The 20,610-nt window shown below is 45.9% G+C and overlaps 1 protein-coding gene across 3 annotated transcripts in view; it reads left to right on the forward strand.

Moving 5' to 3' along the window:
• Positions 1 to 20,610, forward strand: part of NRK (Nik related kinase) — a 110,273-nt gene that overhangs the window by 15,041 nt on the left and 74,622 nt on the right. For all 3 annotated transcript variants that reach the window (XM_087877714.1, XM_087877715.1, XM_087877716.1), the window contains exons 2-6: positions 2,763 to 2,828; positions 11,771 to 11,827; positions 16,489 to 16,614; positions 18,508 to 18,618; positions 20,001 to 20,091. In XM_087877714.1, the coding sequence (XP_087733840.1) occupies positions 2,763 to 2,828; positions 11,771 to 11,827; positions 16,489 to 16,614; positions 18,508 to 18,618; positions 20,001 to 20,091 (451 nt within the window). The remainder of the gene's footprint in view (positions 1 to 2,762; positions 2,829 to 11,770; positions 11,828 to 16,488; positions 16,615 to 18,507; positions 18,619 to 20,000; positions 20,092 to 20,610) is intronic.

Raw genomic sequence — 20,610 nt, forward strand, 5'->3', positions numbered from 1 at the left:
GGCAGGGCGCTTAGAATTATGGGTGTGGGCACACGCGCACGTGACTACTCCGCACTCCTCCAGCTTTTGGCACACAATGGCAAAAAGGTTAGCCTTCACTGCCCTATACCATTTCAGACAGGTGACTGTCTAGACTTATCTTAAAAAACCTCCGGTGATGGAGCACCTACAACTTCTGGTGGCAGGCTGTTCCATGGGTTAATTGTCCTCACTGTTGGGAAGTTTCTCCTTAATTCCCGGTTGCTTCTTTCCTTGATTAGTTTCCATCCATTGTTTCTTGTCTTGCCTTCTGGCGCTTTGGAAAATAAGTCAACCCCCTCTTCTTTGGGGCAGCCCCTCAAGTACTGGAACTCTGCTATCATGTCCCCTCTAATCCTTCTTTTCTCTAGACCAGCCATACCCAATTCCTGCAACCGTTCTTCATATGTTTTTCTCTCCAGGCCCTTCATCATTGTAGTTGTTCTTCTGTGCACTCTTTCCAGAGTCTCAATGTCTTTTTTTGTAGTGTGATGACCGAAGCTGGATGCAGGATTCCAGGTGTGGTCTTACTAAGGATTTATAAAGTGGTACTCATACTTCACGTGATTTTGAGTTTATGCCTCTGTTTATACAACTGAGGATCGTATTAGCTTTTTTGGCTGCTGCCGCACACTGCTGGTTCTATAATTAAAATGTGGTGGACTCCATTAATACCTCTCTGAAGTGGAACACATTATGAGACAGATATTAATAAGGATATCGACCAGATATAACATTAATTCTGGACTTTCGTTTGTTTTGCTCTTAAGATCAAACAAGTGTTAGGTTTTACATGCAGTACCTGGATATTGCAGACTTCTTGAAACACAAGCATTTACATATTCAAATCATTTTACGGTGGGTTTTTTTTTTTAAAGTTGGAAATGAACTTATTTTAAATCTTATTTGCATCCTTAGCTGAAGCAGAAGTGAAGTGTGTGCACCCCAGTCTGTGGAAGAGTGTTGAGTTTTGCTGCGGTGGCGTGACCTTAGCTGCACTATGATTTTGGATGCCCCGTCCTGTCCTTCTTCTCTTTTCCAAGCTTTTTTTAGAAAACAGAATTGCCTGGCCCTGGGGGAGGTTGATTCTACTTTAATTTTGGGTTCTGTTGATCTGTTCTCCGAGAATAGATGTGGCGTGATCATTCCAACATTTCAGAAGGTCTTATCCACAAGAAACATGGAAACATATTTTTGTCTTGAGTTTGGTTCAGATAGGAAGTATTTGTTAGTTTGTTTATAGCAATCACACTTAGACCTATATACCACTTCATAGTGCTTTACAGGCTTCTTTAACCAGCTTACAGAGTCAGCATCTTGCCCTCCCAACAATCTGTGTTCTCATTGTATCATTCTTGGAAGGATGGAAGGCTGAGTCAGCCTTCAGCCAGCTAGAATCGAACTGCTGGCAGTGGACAGAGTTAGCCTGCAAAATGGCATTCTAACCACTGCACCACAACACAGCCCTTCCTTCCTTCCTTCCTTTCTTCCTTCCTTCCTTCCTTCCTTCCTTCCTTCCTTCCTTCCTTCCTTCCTTCCTTCCCTCCCTCCCTCCCTCCCTCCCTCCCACCCTCCCACTTAGCACTAACACTTAGCTTTATATGCCGCTTCACAGTGCTTTTACAGCCCTCTCTAAGTGGTTTACAGAGTCAACCCACCGCCCCCAACAATCTGGGTCCTCGTTTTACTGACCTCGGAAGGACGGAAGGCTGAGTCAACCTTGAGCCAGTCAGGATCGAACTGCTGGCAGTGGACAGGGTTAGCCTGCAAAACGGCATTCTAACCACTGCACCACAACAGTCCTTCCTTCCTTCCTTCCTTCCTTCCTTCCTTCCTTCCTTCCTTCCTTCCCTCCCTCCCTCCCTCCCTCCCTCCCTCCCTCCCCTTCCTTCCTTCCTTCCTTCCTTCCTTCCTTCCTTCCCTTCCACTTAGCACTAACACTTAACTTTCTATGCCGCTTCACAGTGCTTTTACAGCCCCCTCTAAGCAGTTTACAGAGTCTACCCACCGCCCCCAACAATCTGTGTCCTTATTTTATCGACCTCGGAAGGACGGAAGGCTGAGTCAACCTTGAGCCAGTCAGAATCGAACTGCTGGCAGCGGGCAGAGTTAGCCTGCAATATTGCTTTCCAACCACAGTGCTACCATGGTTCTTAAATTCTTATTGAATTTATTTGCCGCTCGTCTTGTAGTGAAAGATTCTGGGCGGTTTCCAACATTAAAAACATTAAAATCCTGAGAGTTCCTTTCCTGCAGATGGATTCTATTTGTGTGTGTGTGTGTGTGTGTGTGTGTGAAACTACCTATTGTTTTTTAACAGACCAGGGGGGGATTTTATGGAGTGTATTGAAGAGGCCACAAAGACCACATTTTACTCATGTTGTCTTCCCTGGAGATGGTTGAAGAGTTTACGTATCAAATGGATACGGCCGCCCATTGCACAAGAAGTTGACTCTGGGCGGTACACAACCCTCAAGTCAAACCACAAATCTACCAAACAGTTGTTTACTAAAGATCGAAATACTTTTAAAAATTAAAGTATGGTACTTTAATTTTACAGCACAGAGAGAGGCGAATATCGTTAAGTTTGTAGAGGGTGTGTAACCATCAACTCTGGTTCATCAACCCCAAGATGCTAAGCCAAACAAACCGCATAAAGAGTTGGACGCAGCCTGCAAATCTCAGCCAAGAAGCCAATCTTTCCAACAAGCACACTAACTCCCTTTAATTTAATTCTTTTCTAGGATCCAGCTGGAATATTTGAACTAGTGCAAGTCGTTGGGAATGGGACATATGGACAAGTCTATAAGGTACGGAATATTTCTGAAGAATAGATGAATAAAACAAATAAATAAATTTAATGGCAACTGGGTATAATTCCTTTTGGAAACAAAGATATGCTTGAGCGGGGTTGGACTAGAAGACCTCCAAGGTCCCTTCCATCTCTGTGATTCTATTATAACCTTCTACGATATGGCTCCAGAGCATGGCATAAATAGGTGATTTGAATTTTCTTCCACTTACAAACCGTCCAGCAATCAAGTCAGGAAATTAGCCGTGACTTGAAAAGGTCTTATAAGCTACAAGTTATTCTGCCTGGGGACTGTCATAGGTGTGAATCCCTAAACCACGATGAAGGCAATTTGTTCATCATGAGAACGAAAGTGAGGTCATGTCGATATGTCCTAGGAGAAAAAAAAAGTAACAGGAATTTCAAATTGTGGCTTCAAAAGTTCAAAAGCAAATAGTCCAGCAAAACAATATTCCTTTCGGCAGCTTCAGACGTTGTTCAAGTGACTAGCCAAAGTTCGTTTTTGTTCGTCACGGAGTTTTACCAGCCACCACCCTCTCTTATATAGTCTCTGGGGTGTGGTCCAGTGACTCAGTTCTAATCCCTAGCACGCCTCCTTAACTGCTGCAACCGTTTATCACGCCTTCGTTGGCGTGCATCCAGGAATGACGGCTCTCCTTCGCTCTCATCCGAGACACCTGGCTCCTGGCTAATCTCCTCTCCCTCGGCCGGTACCTGAGACAGTGCCAGAGGGGAGGGGCCTGGAGAGGGAGGCCTGGCTGATTCCTCTTCCTCATGTTCGGAGCTTTCTTCCTCCGATGAGATAGGCTCAGAGGGCGGGGCCACAACACTACCGTATTTTTCGGACTATAAGACACACTTTTTTATCTCCCAAAAGGGGGTGAAAATGTGTGTGCGTCTTATAGACCGAATATTGCCAAAGCCCTGTCCACCCGACGGCTGGTTTTTGTTTTTTTTTGCCTCCCGCCGACTGTTTTTTGGGCCTCTGCACGAGCTGTTTTCAGGCCTTTTCTCAGCCTTTTTCAGGCCCATTTTTGAGGCTTTTTTCAGCCCGTTTTTGAATTAAAGTGAATTAAAGTTAGATAGAGTATCCTGGTTTGCTCGGACATCATTAGCCATGATTTTAATGTCAGACACCATAGCAGCCAGGGCTTGGTGGCTGATTTCTCGCCTGGTGGAGATTGGCCATGTTCCTATATTAGTTTGTTAAGCCAAACCTCAACGCATCAAATGTGGCCAGTGATTAATGTAACCAAGCCTTGAGGGGATGTGTGATGCTGTCATGTAACTAATTCCATCCGATTATAAAGCTCCGAGCCACTTTGATTGATGGTTGAACATCCATTCCAACTGTTGTTGTTGGGTTGTTGTTGTTTTTTTTTGCTGACGTTCACTTCCTCGCTGACACGTTCTTGTGGTTATTGTGCAACTTTGGGGCCGTTTGGATATGAAATGAGCCGTTGTGCATATCACTGCAGGAATCGGCTTTTATCCATGACAGATGTTCGAAAGCAATTTTTTTTAAAACAAAACCAAGAGATACAGCTCGGAGCTGTATCTCCACCTGATGGATGTCACTCATCCATCAGGTGTGAAACCGGTTGGATTGTCCCAAAGTCACAACGTGTATTGTAGACTGCCTGCCTTAATGCAGGAGGAGAAACTCAGTTGTTGGTGGTAAACCACAGTGATTTGTTTACTCTATATCCCATCTGTAATATTTTTACAAATAACTCAAGGCACCGGACATATCCAACACAACTTCCTCCTCCTGTTTTCCGCCCAACAACAATCCTGTGAGGTGGGTTGGGCTGAGAGAGTGGGACTGGCCTAAAGTCACCAACCTGCCTTTCATGACTAAAGTGGGACTAGAACTCACATTCTCCCAGTGATTGGCCCAAAGTCACCCAGCTGGAATTCATGGCTGAAGTGGGACTAGAACTTACATTCTCCTGGTGATTGGTCCAAAGTCACCCAGCTGTCATTCATGGCTAAAGTGGGACTAGAACTCACCTCCTCCTGGTAATTGGCCCAAAATCACCCAGCTGGCATTCATGGCTAAAGTTGGGACTAGAATTCACATTCTCCCAGTGATTGGCCCAAAGTCACCCAGCTGGAATTCATGGCTAAAGTGGGACTAGAATTCACATTCTCCCGGTAATTGGCCCAAAATCACCCAACTGGAATTCATGGCTAAAGTTGGGACTAGAACTCACATTCTCCTGGTAATTGGCCCAAAATCACCCAACTGGAATTCATGGCTAAAGTTGGGACTAGAATTCACATTCTTCCAGTGATTGGCCCAAAGTCACCCAGCTGGCATCCAGGGCTAAGGTGGGACTAGAAGTCACTGTTGCCTGGTGATTGGCCCAAAGTCACCCAGCCAAGGCAGGACTTGAATTCACCATTTCCTGCTTTCTAACCTGGCGCCTTAACCACTAGACCCAACTGGCTCTCTTTATAGCTTAGAACAACCTTCCTAAGATGTGTAGACTTTAAAACCAACACTGGGGAACGTTGGTTAGAATAGGACACAATCTTAAAGCGGGTAAGAGAAGCTGGGCTGAAAATCTGTTCGGAGGCGGAGAAAATAGATGCATGCAAAAATGAGTTGTTTCCAGAACTTTTTTTTTTTAATTTCAAAAAATGAAAACTGCTGAGCGATAGGACTTCTGTGTGCCAGATTTTAAAAAAAGGGTTGCATTGTGCAGCCATGTGGTTTCCACAAGGCCTGCTGGACTCCCTTGCAACTATTTCATGCTCTGCCCAATTTTTTGGAAGAGAAGGCTCCAAAGCAGGAGAACGATCTGGCACATGGTGGGACTCCTTTGAGCCTGGGAGCAATTTCGTGGTTTGTGGGGGGAAAGTAACATCTTCCTGTTTCTGGGTTTCGCCTCAAAGCATCCCACTCAACCTCTAGGAGACAGCCAGCAAAGGAACGAACGATATGAAACAGAACTCATCTTTGAGAAGAAGTTAGAAGCCAGAGCAGATGCCTTAGAATAGAATCCCAAAGATGCTTTTTTTTGAAGAGGCAACTGGACTTTCTGGTTTTTCTTGGAAGATGTTTCGCTTCTTATCCAAGAAGCTTCTTCAGAGAAGGAGAAGGAGGAGGAGGAGGAGGAGGAGGAGGAGGAGGAGGAGGAGGAGGAGGAGGAGGAGGAGAAGAAGAAGAAGAAGAAGAAGAAGAAGAAGAAGAAGAAGAAGAAGAAGAAGAAGAAGAAGAAGAAGAAGAAGAAGAAGAGGAAGAAGAAGAAGAAGAAGAAGAAGAAGAAGAAGAAGAAGAAGAAGAAGAAGAAGAAGAAGAAGAAGAAGAAGAAGAAGAAGAAGAAGAAGAAGAAGAAGAAGAAGAAGAAGAAGCAGCTGCATCTTGGAGGAGAAGCAAAACATCTTCCAAGAAAAACCAGAAAGCCCAGTTGCCTTTTGAAAAAAGCAGTTTTGGGACAACCATGACCTGGATGATTGAGAATCTCCATAGACATTTAGAACAGAATAACAATAGAGTTGGAAGGACCCTTGGAGGTCTTCTAGTCCAACCCCCTGCTCAAGCTGGAAACCCTACACCACTTCAGATAAATGATTGTCCAGTCTCTTTTTAAAAGCCTCCAGTGATGGAGCATCCACAAACTTCTGAAGCCAAGTTGTTCCATTGGTCGATTTATCTCACCGTTAGGAAATTTCTCCTTAGTTCTAGGTTGCTTCTCTCCTTGGTGAGTTCCTCTCCGTTTTTTCTCGCCTTTGGGTGCTTTGGAAAATAGTTTGACCCCCTCGTCTTTGCAGGAGCCCCCTCAAATATTGCAACAGCGCTATCATATCTCCCCTAGTCCTTCTTTTCCTTTGACTAGACATACCCAATTTCTGTAACCGGTCTTTGTATATTTTAGCCTCCGGGTCTCTACTCATTTCTGGCTTTGTTCAATTCTGGCTTTGTTAAACCAGGAATGGTGGAAATAGTCTATCAATCACCTTGAAATGGAGAAGAGTTAGCGTGCTAAATTTAAGAACCACTTATCAGGAAGTGCTGAAAGAGAAAAAGGCTGTTTTAACCAACACAGGCTGGAAGAAATAATAATAATAATAATTCTATTATGAGGCTGAGCTTCCAATCTGTTGACTGTTTCCTCTAGATAAGCGTTGCCAACTGCTTACAAATTCTTTGATTATTTTTTTGTGTTGTTGTGGTTTTAAAAAAAGAGTCTTCCCTTTACTGACCCAGCTTCAGATGTAGAGCTGCAGGAAAACCCAAGGCGTAGGGGAAATCACTCCTTCCTGTATTCTCCTACAATAAATGTGGCATCCTTAAAAGTTGGATTTGTGTCTCTTCCTCTGCTTTGATTTATTTGCAGCGTTACTCACTTGTTCCATGTCTGTCTGAGCTTCCTCAGATCTTTTGTGTCCGTGCTAATTCCTGTCTCATCTAAATGGATTTGAACCGACCTATAAAATGGCAAATTGTTGCAGGCTCTTGACACAGAAGCACCGGGAGGTTTATTACAACCCAGCTGCGTATGTATGTGGGAAAGAGCTGACCCATTTCTGCTGTTGAGAAGTAGGCCAGGTGTGGCTTGAAGACAGTCTTCTAGCAACTTCCGTGTGGCCGGGCGCACCCTTGCTAAATCTAAGCTTGGGGATTTAAGCGAAGAAATCGTGTCAAACTTTAGCCGCTGAATTATTTTGAGCCCCAATCTTTTCGGCTTCTTTTGATCGGTTCCTGTCCCTCTCTAGGAATTGGGGATCTGTAACTCGGTGCTAAGTATTCCATGACAGAGGTTGGATGGTGTGCAGGGAGGCTGCTAAATAAGTGCTTTACAGAGTCAGCATCTTGTCCCCTCAACAATCTTGAGTCCTCATTTTACTGATCTTGGAGGGATGGAAGGCTGAGTCAACCTTGAGCCGGTCAGGATCGAACTCCTGGCAGTGGGCAGAGGTAGTCTGCAATACTGCATTGTAACCACTGGGAGGGAGGGAGGGAGGGAGGGAGGGAAGGAAGGAAGGAAGGAAGGAAGGAAGGAAGGAAGGAAGGAAGGAAGGAAGGAAGGAAGGAAGGAAAATAGCAATAGCACTTACTACTTATATACTGCTTCACAGTATATTTCTAAGCGGTTTACAGAGTCAGCATCTTGCCCTCAACAATCTGGGTCCTCATTTTACTTACCTCGGAAGGATAGAAGGCTGAGTCAACCTTGAATCAGTGAGAATCAAACTCTTGGCAATGGGCAGAGTTAGCAATAGCAATAGCACTTAGATTTATATACTTCACAGTGCTTTACAGCCCTCTCTAAGCTTGCCCCCCCCTTCCCCAACTGTCTGGGTCCTCATTGTACCGACCTCAGAAGGGTAGAAGGCTGAGTCAACCATGAGCCGGTCAGGATCAAACTCTTGACAGTGAGCAGAATTAGCCTGCAATACTACATTCTAACCACTGCGCCACCACGGCTCTCTAAATCTCTGAGTATCTGTACGAGGCGATATTTGGTGTGAAAGAAATTCAGGCAGTCCAAACCCTGGCGGATTAGAGCAAAGGGGGGCTTCTAGTCCAACTCCTTGCTCAAGCAGGAGACCCTATGCTACATCCTGCTAACACTGATGATGTTACCTAGTTGGGTCATGAAACGTCTACAAGAGAGCCCACCAAGCTCAGAGACAACCAAGGACCCCCACAGTTCAACTCTCTTCTATTGATATGAAGGACCATTTCCAACTTCCAATCTTCCTTTAAAAAGCCCTTGTTTAATATCTTGCTTCTAGGTGACTTCAACCAGATGTTCCTCAGAGGCCCTTAAGGAATATGTCCCTTTCTCTCCAGCTGCTAATATATCAGTCATTTAGGTATTGGTGGGCGCTTATGGGAATAAGAGGCTTAAAATCTCCCCTGGGTTGATTTCTCTCTATAAATTTTTACCTCAGAAGACAAAGTATAAGCCGGAGAGTCCAAAGGATTTAACGCACCTTTGATATAATATCTGACATTGGGGGCACACGTAAAAAATTCAGTTAGGATCTCCGCCAGAGGAGGAGACAGAGGAGCAAACCTTTCCCCCTTTCCAAGCAGAAAGCTCGTTTTTGAAGTTTTATTCCCTGAAAAGTTTTTCTCCAGAATGATGAAACCCAAAGGGACAGCTCTTTGTTCGAAATTAAACCCCTCGGGCCCATTTTTCCATTCCTCATGGCAGACAAACTCATTACATTGAGAAAACGATGAATCTTCCCTTGATTAGCTGTCATCAACCCGCGATGTAAAATTTTGTAAACCTTACGAAATTCAGCCACTTATTGAAATGTAATCCTCTTTTTTTTTTTGTCTTAACGTCTGTGTATATATTAAACTATTGCATTTCCTCCCCACCCCCTGGGTATTATTAATTAACCAGAATTAGCCATAGACCTCTGCACTGCATTAAAGTAATTTCCCAAGAATTATTCCTATCAGTGTTAATGTAACTTCATTAGTAGCCAATGGATAAAGCTTAATTCCCATGCTTTTTCATTCCAGTTTTATTGCGACTAGCAGCTGACCAGGACTTTCAATAAATTAACTTGGGCAAAGATTTCCCAGCGATCTGATCATTCTTGATTTAATCAACCAGGGAAGTTAGAAGAATATTTCGCTCCCGGCAAGGACTGGGATTTAAATTAGGGTGCCAACTTGTCTGAGAGGGCTTTAGGCTGCCCTGTGAAACTTTCAATGCCTGGAAACAGTCGAAAACAATGGTTTCCGATACAGGAACTCAAACCGTGACATCAGCTGGGTATAAACGGAGGGCAAATCTGAGGTTGAGCTACAGCGAGTATTTTACAACGTTGATCTGTGCATGAGAGTGAGAGATTTTGAGACAGCTCTGTGTGGATCCCAAATCATTTTAGAGTAGGGTAGGGTAGGGTAGGGTAGCGTAGCGTAGCGTAGCGTAGCGTAGAGTAGAGTAGAGTAGAGTAGAGTAGAGTAGAGTAGAGTAGAGTAGAGAAGGGGGAGGGGGAGGGGAGGGGAGGGGAGGAGAATAGAAATATAGACTAGACTAGACTAGACTAGACTAGACTAGACTAGACTAGACTAGACTAGACTAGAATAGAATAGAATAGAATAGAATAGAATAGAATAGAATAGAATAGAAGGAAGGGACCTTGGAGGTCTTCTAGTCCAACCCCCTGCTTAGCCAGGAAACCCTATACCTATACCATTTCAGACAAATGGTTGTCCAATCTCTTCTTTAAAACATCTTGGAGCATTCACAACTTCTGGAGGCAAGTTGTTCTACTGATTAATTGTTCTAACTGTCAGGAAATTTCTCCTTAGTTCTCAGTTGCTTCTCTCCTTGATGAGTTTCCATCCATTGCTTCTTGTCCTTTTTTTTAAAGAAGGGATTGGATAACCATTTGTCTGAAATGGTGTGGGATCTCCTGCTTGAGAAGGGAGTTGGACTAGAACACGTCCAAAGTCCCTTCCAACTCTGTTATTTGGTTGTCTTAAGAGCAGACAATTCTGAAATTATTGATGGATAAAATCATCTGGAAGAATTGAGGCTGATGAGGTGGGAACCAACCAAGTTTCCTGGCTTGACATGTCCATTGTGTAAACAAATCGTCACCTCCCAACTTCAAGTCTTCAGATGCTCCACCAAGGATCCCTTAATTTGGAAGAAAGAAGCCAGGAGTCTAAAACGTTTGAAAAAACACATGGCATCTTTGCTTTAGTGAGAAATCTACCGTGCCATATGGCTGGATTCTGATCTACAGTAAAGATTGCAATCTCGCGAAATCATCTGTGAGCCTTCTGCCCAGCGAAAAGACAAAAAGTCAAACTAAACTGTGAAGCGTTGGAAACTCCATGATTTATTGTTCAATCCCAGTAAGGAAAGCCCGACATAATCTGATCAGTTAAGAGGCAGCTATTTCCTTAGCTCCTAGAATGAAGAGCTTAGTTTCTAGAATTAAGAACAGGCCTCCTTTCATGTCCCCGGCAGGAGCTGGAGCGAAGGACGGGAACTCAACCCTTCCTCCACGGCACCTCTCAGGTCTCAAACGCGGGCTTGCTAATCCTCCTGCCCAGCTTTCCAACTAGTCGAACCACTGTGCTCCAGTCACTAAATGAACAGTTGTAACTTAATATTAATATTAAAAGTACCGAAGGGCTTCACTCGCAGACTAAACACACACATACAAACACACACACGCACAAAACAAGCCTTGGCAGACTAGTGCAATCGATTAGATTCGCAAAACAGTTTGCTGATTGGAAATCCGGTGGTTTGCACCAGTGGTGAAATCCTCTGCGGTTTGCCACCGGTTCGCTGCCCATGCATGTGCGCTGCATGCCAAATGTGTGGTGCGCGTGCATATGTGCAGTGCGCATCAAATATGCACTTCTCACGGAAAAAGCTTAAGAAGGTAAGTAGAACAGCGAAGGGGGGGAACAGCTGTGCCACATGATTTAGATTCGCTAGAAATCACGCTGCACAGCTGATCATCGGAAATACTGGTTCAGACAAACCGGTAGCTTTTATTACTACTGGTTCGCCCGAACCGGTGTGAACCAGTAGCATTTCACCCCTGGTTTTCACAGAAGAAACTCCTACTTTCCTACAGATTACCCTGCTTGCTGTCCCCCGTGCCGCGGATTTTATTTATTTATTTTTTAACTTTATTTATTACATTTCTTTGCCACCCAGCTCACCAACGCGGGGAACTCTGGGCGGCTTCCAATGTTAAATCACTACGTTAGATCACTCCAAACCGGCGGAATATCGATTTCCCATTAGGCTCTCTGCAAATTGTTCGAGTCGCTCTGGATGCGGCTTTCAAACGGGCCGTTTTACAACGATGTATTTCAAAATGATGGATTCGGTGTGTTGGCTTGTACAGGCCATTGACTGGGCTATCATTAGGCATTTTGGGATGCTTTTATTGGCTTTATTGGTGTTTTTTTCTCTCTCTCTCTTTTTCCAGGGTCGCCACGTGAAAACAGGGCAGCTGGCGGCAATCAAGGTTATGAATGTAACCGAGGTGAGCAGAGGCCGGGAAAAAAAATAACGAACTTGTTTGTTTTGAGAAACAAGTTCGTCACTCCCTCGGAGACGAGGGACGGTTGCGTTTGAGACTCACACAAGGACTGGGAATCCAGAGAGTCAAGGGGAGAGCTTTACAGGTAGTCCTCGACTCATGACTGCAAGGGAGGCCCAAATTTGGGTCGCTAAGCGAAACATGCGTTCATTAAATTTTTCCCATTTTACGACGCTTCGTAGCCCGGTTGTTAAGGGCAGTGATTAAATTAATAACACTGTGGTTCAATGAATCTGGCTTTGCTGGTAAGAAGGTTGCCGAAGGAGAATCGCGTGACTCCAGGATACTTGAGACCGTCATAAATAGAAGTCGGTTGGCATGCGTCTGAATTTTGATCACGGCGGTCATAGGTCACTTTTTTCAGGGCCGTTGTAACATCGAACGGTCCCTAAATGAACTGTTGTAAGCCAAGGGCTACCTGTATTGTCCAGCAGAAGGGACATGACCTTTTTTTTTTTTGGGTGGGATTCAGGAGAAAAAAACTTTTTCTAATAAGTTGAAAAGCTGGCTGGGTTTTCTTAACATCCTGGTCTCTCTCATCAACCAGCCTCTTTACTCTTCGGAATCTAGAGCAGTGTTGCAATGCTGAGACAAGGAGAAGTTGCCCGTTCTATTTCTGTTTTTGTGGTCTCCGTTCCTCAATTTCTTTTTTTTTCTTTTAAGAACGGGCATAGATTTTAACAACCGCCGACTTGCTTCGTAAGCATCCTGAACTGGGGAGGGAGATCTAAATTCAGCAGCTTCAAATTTTTGCCTTTGCAAGCAACGGGCCTTAAAATGTGTTTGCTCTGTTCTTCCAAGAAGGCTGGCACCATTTTTCTTCAGCTGCTGCTTCGAGTCCCTTTCCGTCTTTATCTTTGAGCAGCTTCTGTCGTGAGCTGCTCAGGCAGCAAAATGTACTGTTGGTCACCGTGGGATAATCAGCCCATCTGCCAGGCAGAAATCAGTCGGTTGTGCGTTTCGGGGAGGGGTGGAGAGCACTTCCCCATTGCGAACGGCTGGACGGGCGAGGAGATTTGGGGTCTGCCAACTTGGCTTTCGGAGGTCCGACGGAGCAAAGCGGGCAGGGCGCTTCTTGGCGAGGTGGAAACTTGGTGGCTTTCTTTGGATCTAAGTGTTGTGGCTCTGTTACCGGAGCCTGTGTCATCGTCAGGAGAGGACTCCGAGAGTGAAGGGGAGGAGTTGGCAAGGCCTCCCTCTCCAGGACCCTCCTCTCTGGCAATGCCTTCGGTGTCTGCCGAAGGGCAAGAGATAGGGCCAGGGCCAAGCACATCCACGCAGCCACAGATGGACAGTGATGAGGGTAATGAGTCTTGGCTGGACCCACGCCAGTGTCGCAGAGATAAGCGTGCGCAACAGAAGAAAGAGCGTGCCCGAGATTAGGCTGAGTTGCTGGACCACACCCCACAGGGTATAAAAGGGAGCGTGGTGGCCAGTCAAACCTTGTGACGAACAAAACTGAAAGCTTCCACGCCATTCTGCATTGCCAGACTTTTGCTTTAAGACTGGATTATCTCGGGACTTGATTGTAATGATTGAGCTGCTTTCCTTTGATGTATCAGAAGTGGGGAGAAGTTATCTCTCCTCTTTGTAAATAATAAACTCTTGGCAGGCAGCCACTAGGTTGTTGCCAAGTTCCGTTATCATAAGGAAAAGGATTTTGCCGGCTGGTTTGGTCTTTAACTCCTGAACGTCTGTTGGTGTGTGTGCGTGGGGTTGGGGACAGAACACTAAGGAAAAGTGGTTGATGATAGGAGCGGTGAATGCTGGTGTGGTGGGGCTGGCTTGATGCCAATGAAACTTGTGGGGCACTAGTGGGTTTCAAATCCCGGCACTACCGGTTCGCTATTGGTAGCATGCGCAGAGTGTTTTTGATGACGTCTGGAGGGGTGGGCGTAGCCTCCTGCCATTGCTACCAGCTCGCCCGAAAGGAGACGAACTGGGAGCAATCCACTGCTGATGTGGGGTTGAGTAGGAATAACTGTATATTTCACAAACGAAGGCAAAGGTAACAGAGATACAGTTGTGAAACTGTATATTTCACAAATGAAGGCAAAGGTCATAGAAGTAACCCTGAGAATGGGTTCCAACACAAGTCCGAAAGCTCAGAAGGCTAAACCTCTGGTCCCAGTGGCAGACCACTGTAACGGTATATTTCATATGGTCTGGAATATTGGATGTTCCAGAGGTTTATAAGTATCCTGGGCATCAAAACTACCCACCACTTTCTGGCAAGGAGCTGCATTTGAAAGACCAAGAAGAAGGAAGGAAGGAAGGAAGGAAGGAAGGAAGGAAGGAAGGAAGGAAGGAAGGAAGGAAGGAAGAAAGGAAGGAAGGAAGGAAGGAAGGAAGGAAGGAAGGAGGGGAGGAGGAGGAGGAGGAGGAGGAGGAGGAGGAGGAGGAGGAGGAGGAGGAGGAGGAGGAGGAGGAGGAGAATAAGGTGTCCCAATAAAAATGTTTCTCCTGCCAATCGTCTGATCCAGCTGAGCGCTGACCCCAAAATCAACTGCAAAGTGTGGGAAAAAATGGAAGGAATCACAAAACAATACCTTTGACAACTGTGGCTTAAGAAAAGGAGGTGAAGGTGGAGGAGGAGGAGGAGGAGGAGGAGGGGAAGGGGAAGGGAAAGAAGAAAAGAAGAAGAGGAAGAGGAAGAGGAAGAGGAAGAGGAAGAAGAAGAAGAAGAAGAAGAAGAAGAAGAAGAAGAAGAAGAAGAAGAAGAAGAAGAAGAAGAAGAAGAAGAAGAAGAAGAAGAAGAAGAAGAAGAAGAAGAAGAAGAAGATGCCCTGTGGTTGGACATATTTACACTATCGTATATTCTTATCTCCCAGGTCCATCCTGGCCTTCTCCTTTTATCTCCAGGTGCTCTGCCTTTCCTTGAGAGATAACCTGCAACTTCAGATCATGCCTCTGAACCTTATCTCTTGACTTGGAGAACCTCACCAAATTGACATCTAATTTTGCTAGCTCGTAGTTGAACGCGGGGACCGAATCTGAAATCAAGGCAGCAGGACATGATCTGGGCGGGGCCAGCCAGGAGTGGGATTTGGGGGTTCTCCGAACTGCACAGAATCTTAGCTAGAGGTTCTCCCGAACCCCTACCAACCCCCAGCAGCCCACCCCCGACCCTACCTAGCGAACAGTGTGGAATTCTTTTTTTACCGCAATCTGTTGCCTATTCTGCATCACTGAGGCCCAATTTGCAGCGATTCAGCCACAGAACAATTCACATCCGATGATAAATGAGCTGTTTAGACTTGGTTATTGGTGTGCATGCTGTTTCTATGGGTTGAGGAGAAAAAAAGAAGGCTAACCCAACATTTGGTAGGGCAGTATATCCTTTGCATATTCATGTGTGAATTTCGGAATAATTTACAAACGTAGACATCAACCATTGGATCTCAACAGCGTAATGCCCATCAAGCCGCCGACGTCTCCTTCGTGGGTCAGAGGTCTTTATGCCGCCTAATAAACCAGACTAATATCCTGGTCAGGGTTTTTGGTAGCACCAAAATAACAACACGCAAAGACAGGCAGAAAGTTGGCCTAGAACTCCTTGATCTCAAGTCAAGAGAATTCTGGAGAAGCTCCCAAGATACCCTGTTTCTCCCCTTCCCCAAAATACAACCTATTCAGAAAATAAGTCCTAGTTTGATTTTTACATGTGCACCCAATATAAGCCCTACCCACAAAATAAGCCCCAATTAAGGCTCCGATCACTCCAGGGTGCACAGGTAAAAATTAAGCTAGGGTGGGGATGTGGGGGTGGGTGGAGTTGCCCTACTACTTACCTTTGGATGGTTGCAGCCAGGCCTCGCACACCTCGGCCCATTTCTTCTGCAGCCAGCAAGGCTTTCCTGGAGGCCTCTGTGGCCGATAACAGAGCTCTGGATCCAGAGCTTTGGAAAGATCCAGGAAAGCCTTGCCGGTTGCAGAAGAAATGGGCCGAGGTGTGCGAAGCCTGGCTGCAACTATCCAAAGCTGAAGAAGTTCCTGAAGGCCTCTGAAAAATGAAAATGAGGCTGGGGGGCGGTGCATGCAAGTGAGGTGAGCAGTGGTGGGATTCAGCCAGTTCGGGCTAGTTCAGGCGAATCAGTTGTTAAATTGCTGGCTGGCCCTACCCCTCCCCTTCCTGCCCCGCCCCTTCCAGGAGTCCCCACGTGCCCCATTTTGGCTCCCAGGTAAGTACAGGGAGACCTACTAGGCCCAAAATGGGGCACCGGGAGTGCGGCACAGCCCCCCGCAGCCCATTTTTGCTCCCAGGAGGCCTACTAGGCCCAAAATGGGGCATGGGGGGCATCCCCCGTGGCCCATTTTTGCTCCGAAGGGGGTGCAGGAGGCCGAGTGCTGCCTGTCACACACCCCTGGCCACGCCCACCATGGCCACACCCACCCAGCCACTCATTAGGGCAGAGAACCGGTTGTTAAATTATTTGAATCCCACCAGTGGAGGTGAAGATGACATCCTCCACCAAAAGTAAGACCTGGTGCTTTTTTTGGTTGCAATATATATATATAGATAGATATAAGACAGGGTCTTATTTTCGGGGAAACACTGGTAGTGTCGCCTCCATTTTCATATCCCGCCTTTTTGTTCATTTTAGGATGAGGAGGAAGAAATCAAATTGGAAATTAATATGCTGAAGAAGTACTCTCACCATCGGAACATCGCGACCTATTACGGCGCTTTTGTCAAGAAAAGTCCAGCAGGTCAAGATGACCAGTTATGGGTAAGTCTCTTCTTCTCTTTCGTTTTTTCCTGCACGTGTTTGGAAATTTAGATAACTCTCGGTTCCCATGGAGTAACTAACGAGCTTGGTTGTTTTCTTGCCTCTCTGCTTTCTCCTTTCTTTTTTTAGAAGAAGACACCGAGATATATGAATCTTTGCTCTGTATTGTCTCTTAAAGAGGCCAGATATCTGCTAAAATGGAAGGAAGGGAGAGTTAGGAGTGGTCAAGGAGATACCGAAGGGGGTTGAGAAAACTCTGTGCGAGCACAGGAGCTTCCATGGACTATTTTGTCTGAAGTCTTCTATCATCCATGGGTTCAGAGCAGAGATGGGTTCCAGAAGGTTCTGACCAGTTCTGGAGAACCGGTAGCGGAAATTTTGAGTAGTTTGGAGAACCAGCAAATACCACCTCTGTCTGGCCCCAGAGTGGGGAGGGAATGGAGATTTTGTAATATCCTTCCCCTGGAGTGGGAAGGGAATGGGGATTTTGCAGTATCCTTCACCTGCCATGCCCATCAAGTCACACCCATAGAACCTGTAGTAACCCACCACTGCTTTAGAGACGCTGCAAATCAGGCTCAAAATGCAGAATGCCGCATTCTCTGTAGCCTTCTCAGGTCTTCGCTAATCTCAACCATTTTGTGGTTGCGCTGGGAGATGGGCCGCCGCGAGTGGCCATCTGGAAGCTGACGGATAGCCGCCGTAAATGGTCGCTTTGCACAGTTGTCCGTGTAATTAGGAATCCGTGTGATGAGAGCAGAGGAATCTAAGGGAAGCCATTGTGTCAATTGTGTCTTTGCCGTAGTTACTGTGGAAGGGGTTACATTGGGGTGGGGAGCTTCGGCAAATCAGTCTCTACGGGGGCATGCTGGGTTTTTAAAGCTAATATTTCAACTGTATGGTGAGGGCACTGAAATTCATGATCCAGTTCCAATTCCAGTCCCAGTTCTTCTTTTCTCTCTCTCTTTCTCCTTCTCTCCCACCCCCCTTTTCTCCCTCCCTCCCACTCTCTCTCCTTCTCTCTCTCTCCTTCTCTTTCTCTCCCTTACTCTCTTTCTCCTTCTCTCTCTTTTTCCTTCTCTCTCTCTTTCTCTACTCTCTTTCTCCTTCTCTCCCTCTCTTTCTCCTTCTCTCTCTCCTTCTCTCTTTCCTTCTCCCTCCTTCTCTCTCCTCTCTTTCTCCTTCTCTCCCTCTCTTTCTCCTTCTCTTTCTCCTTCACTCTCTCTCTCCTTCTCTCTCTTTCTCCTTCATTCTCCTTCTCTCTCTCTTTCACTCTCTTTCTCCTTCTCTCCTTCTCCCTGCTTCTCTCTCTCTTTCTCCACTCTCTTTCTCCTCTCTCTTTCTCCTTCACTCTATTTCTCCTTCTCTCCCTCTCTTTCTCCTTCTCTCTCTTTCTCCTTCACTCCTTCACTCCATTTCTCCTTCTTTCTCTCCTTCTCCTTTATTCTCTTTCTCCCTCCCTCCTCCCCCCTCCCCCCTCTCTCTTTCTCTCTCTCTCTCTCTGATATAGTTGATTTGTACATATGGCGAAAGGGGACTCTGGAAAGAAAGAAAGTGCCAATAAAGGAGACTATTTGTAGCTCAGGGTTGAAAAAAGAGGGCTCCTTGGTGTTCTCTGAGTTTGGCAGTTCTCTTGCAGACATTTCGTTACCCAACTAGGTAACAACGTCAGTGTTAGAAGGGAGTGGGGGTTTGTGGAGTGGAGGAGGAGTGAGGAAGAGGAAGAAGAGGACTCTGGGGTCCTTGGTGCTGTCTGAGCTTGGTGGTGGTTATTTTGCAAACCAACCAAGTTCAGAGAGCACCAAGGACCCCTCAGAAAGAAGGCGTGCATGTAAACTTTCTGTACCAGCAACCCATCATTTTGTTTTTCATTTTCGTTTCTCAATTCCTCAGTTGGTCATGGAGTATTGTGGGGCCGGATCTGTCACAGATTTGGTGAAGAAAACGAAGGGGAATTGCTTCAAGGAAGACTGGATTGCCTACATCTGCAGAGAGGTCCTTCGAGTAAGTATCCTTGGGTTGAAATGTTGAATTAAACTCTTCAAAGCTGGCTTGGAAATGACCAACATACAACATACCCTCTCTAAGTGCTTTGCAGACACAGCCTCTTGCCCCCAACAATTTGGGTCCTCATTTTATGCAAGGAAGGCTGAGTCAACCTTGAGCCTGGTGAGGTTCGAACTGCCAAATTGCAGGCAGCCAGCAGGCAGCAAAAGTAGCCTGCAATACTGCACTCTAACCACTGCGCCACTGTGGCTCAATCTGACTGCCAACTCTAAAGTTAGTTGAACTGGGGCCATTTTCCTTTTTGTCATTTCTTAGGGAGGTTCTCTACTAATTGCTTCAGGGCTGACCGGTTATATTGTCTTGCAGTCCAAGGGACTCGCAGGAGTCTTCTCCAGCACCATAGCTGGGGTAATGTAGCCTAAATAAAATTCTTTCCCCTGGGAATCCAGGACGTTGGTGCAGGTTTTAACATGATGGAGACTGAGGTCACTTAGCAACTGGACTGTATGCTGATTGGACCATGTGACTGAAGACTCTAGTGTGTGTGTGTGACAAAATTTGTCGTTTAATTGGGTGAAAAACCGGGGAGCGCTTAGAATTGGCTTTTCACCTGGAACGTTGCCAATTTTGATACGTCCCAATAAAATGTTATTTGAGAAAATTGTCTGCCTCGGAGTTCTTATTAAACGGGATGTATTACTTGGCATCGTATAGTCAAGGGCTACGCTTTTCCTAGTTGCAATGGATGGCTGTGAAAGTTGGACCATAAGGAAGGCTGAGGGTCAAAGAATGGAGGCCTTTGAACTCTGGTGCTGGAGAAGACTCCTGCGAGTCCCTTGGACTGCAAGGCGATCCAATCGGTCGGTCCTAGAGGAGATCAACCCTGACTGCTCTTTAGAAGGCCAGATCCTGAAGAGGAAATTCAAATACTTTGGCCTCCTAATGAGAAGGAAGAACTCACTGGAGAAGAGCCTAATGCTGGGAACGATTGAGGGCAAAAGAAGAAGGGGACGGCAGAGAACGAGATGGCTGGATGGAGTCACTGAAGCAGTTGCATGAGCTTAAATGGACTCCGGGGGATGGTAGAGGACAGGAAGTCCTGGAGGAAGTCGGACACGACTTCACAACTAGCAACAACAGCAACAACAACAATATTACTTGCCATCTTTCCAAAGCTTGGGGTGATGAACCAGATCTGCCTTCACCATTCACCAGCTGGGTGCACGTTGTGCAGTTCCATAATTCCCAACCCAGCTGGTGAGCGGAGTCGCACCTTGCTTTGTTATCCTAGGCGCTTGCAGTAGGAATCTATAGTTTCTACGGTTTGAAAAGATGCAGAAATGGGGCAGAAAGCTAAAGCTGGGTTATCTTTCTTCTAGGGTCTGTCCCATTTACACGCCCACCATGTTATCCACCGAGATATTAAAGGACAGAACGTGCTGTTAACGGAAAACGCTGAAGTGAAATTGGGTACGTATCTGACACTTTTGGTTTTCGTGACGGATTGTCTTATATAATGTCACAAGCCTGTTGTAAAAAAGCTGGAGTACAGGTAGTCCTTGACTTACGAACACAGTTGGGACCACAATGCTTGTTGCTAATAGCGATGGCACTCAGACTTATATACCTCTTCACAGTACTTTACAGCCCTCTCTAAGCTGTTTATAGAGTCAGCATATTGCCCCCAACAATCTGGGTCCACATTTTACCCACCTCGGAAGGACGGAAGGCTGAGTCAAACTTCAGCCAGTTACAATCGAACTGCTGGCAGAGGTAGTCTGTAATACTGCATTTTAATCACTGGGAAGGAAGGAAGGAAGGAAGGAAAGAGGGAGGGAGGGAGGGAAGGAAGGAAGGAAGGAAGGAAGGAAGGAAGGAAGGAAGGAAGGAAGGAAGGAAGGAAGGAAAAAAAGGGGGGGAAAGGAAAATAGCAATAGTACTTACACCGATATACCACTTCATAGTGCTTTATATCCCTTTCTAAGCCAT

This window comes from Pantherophis guttatus, chromosome 12, assembly GCF_059756535.1.
Source record: "Pantherophis guttatus breed Tessera chromosome 12, ASM5975653v1, whole genome shotgun sequence".
NCBI classification, from domain to species: Eukaryota; Metazoa; Chordata; class Lepidosauria; order Squamata; family Colubridae; genus Pantherophis; species Pantherophis guttatus.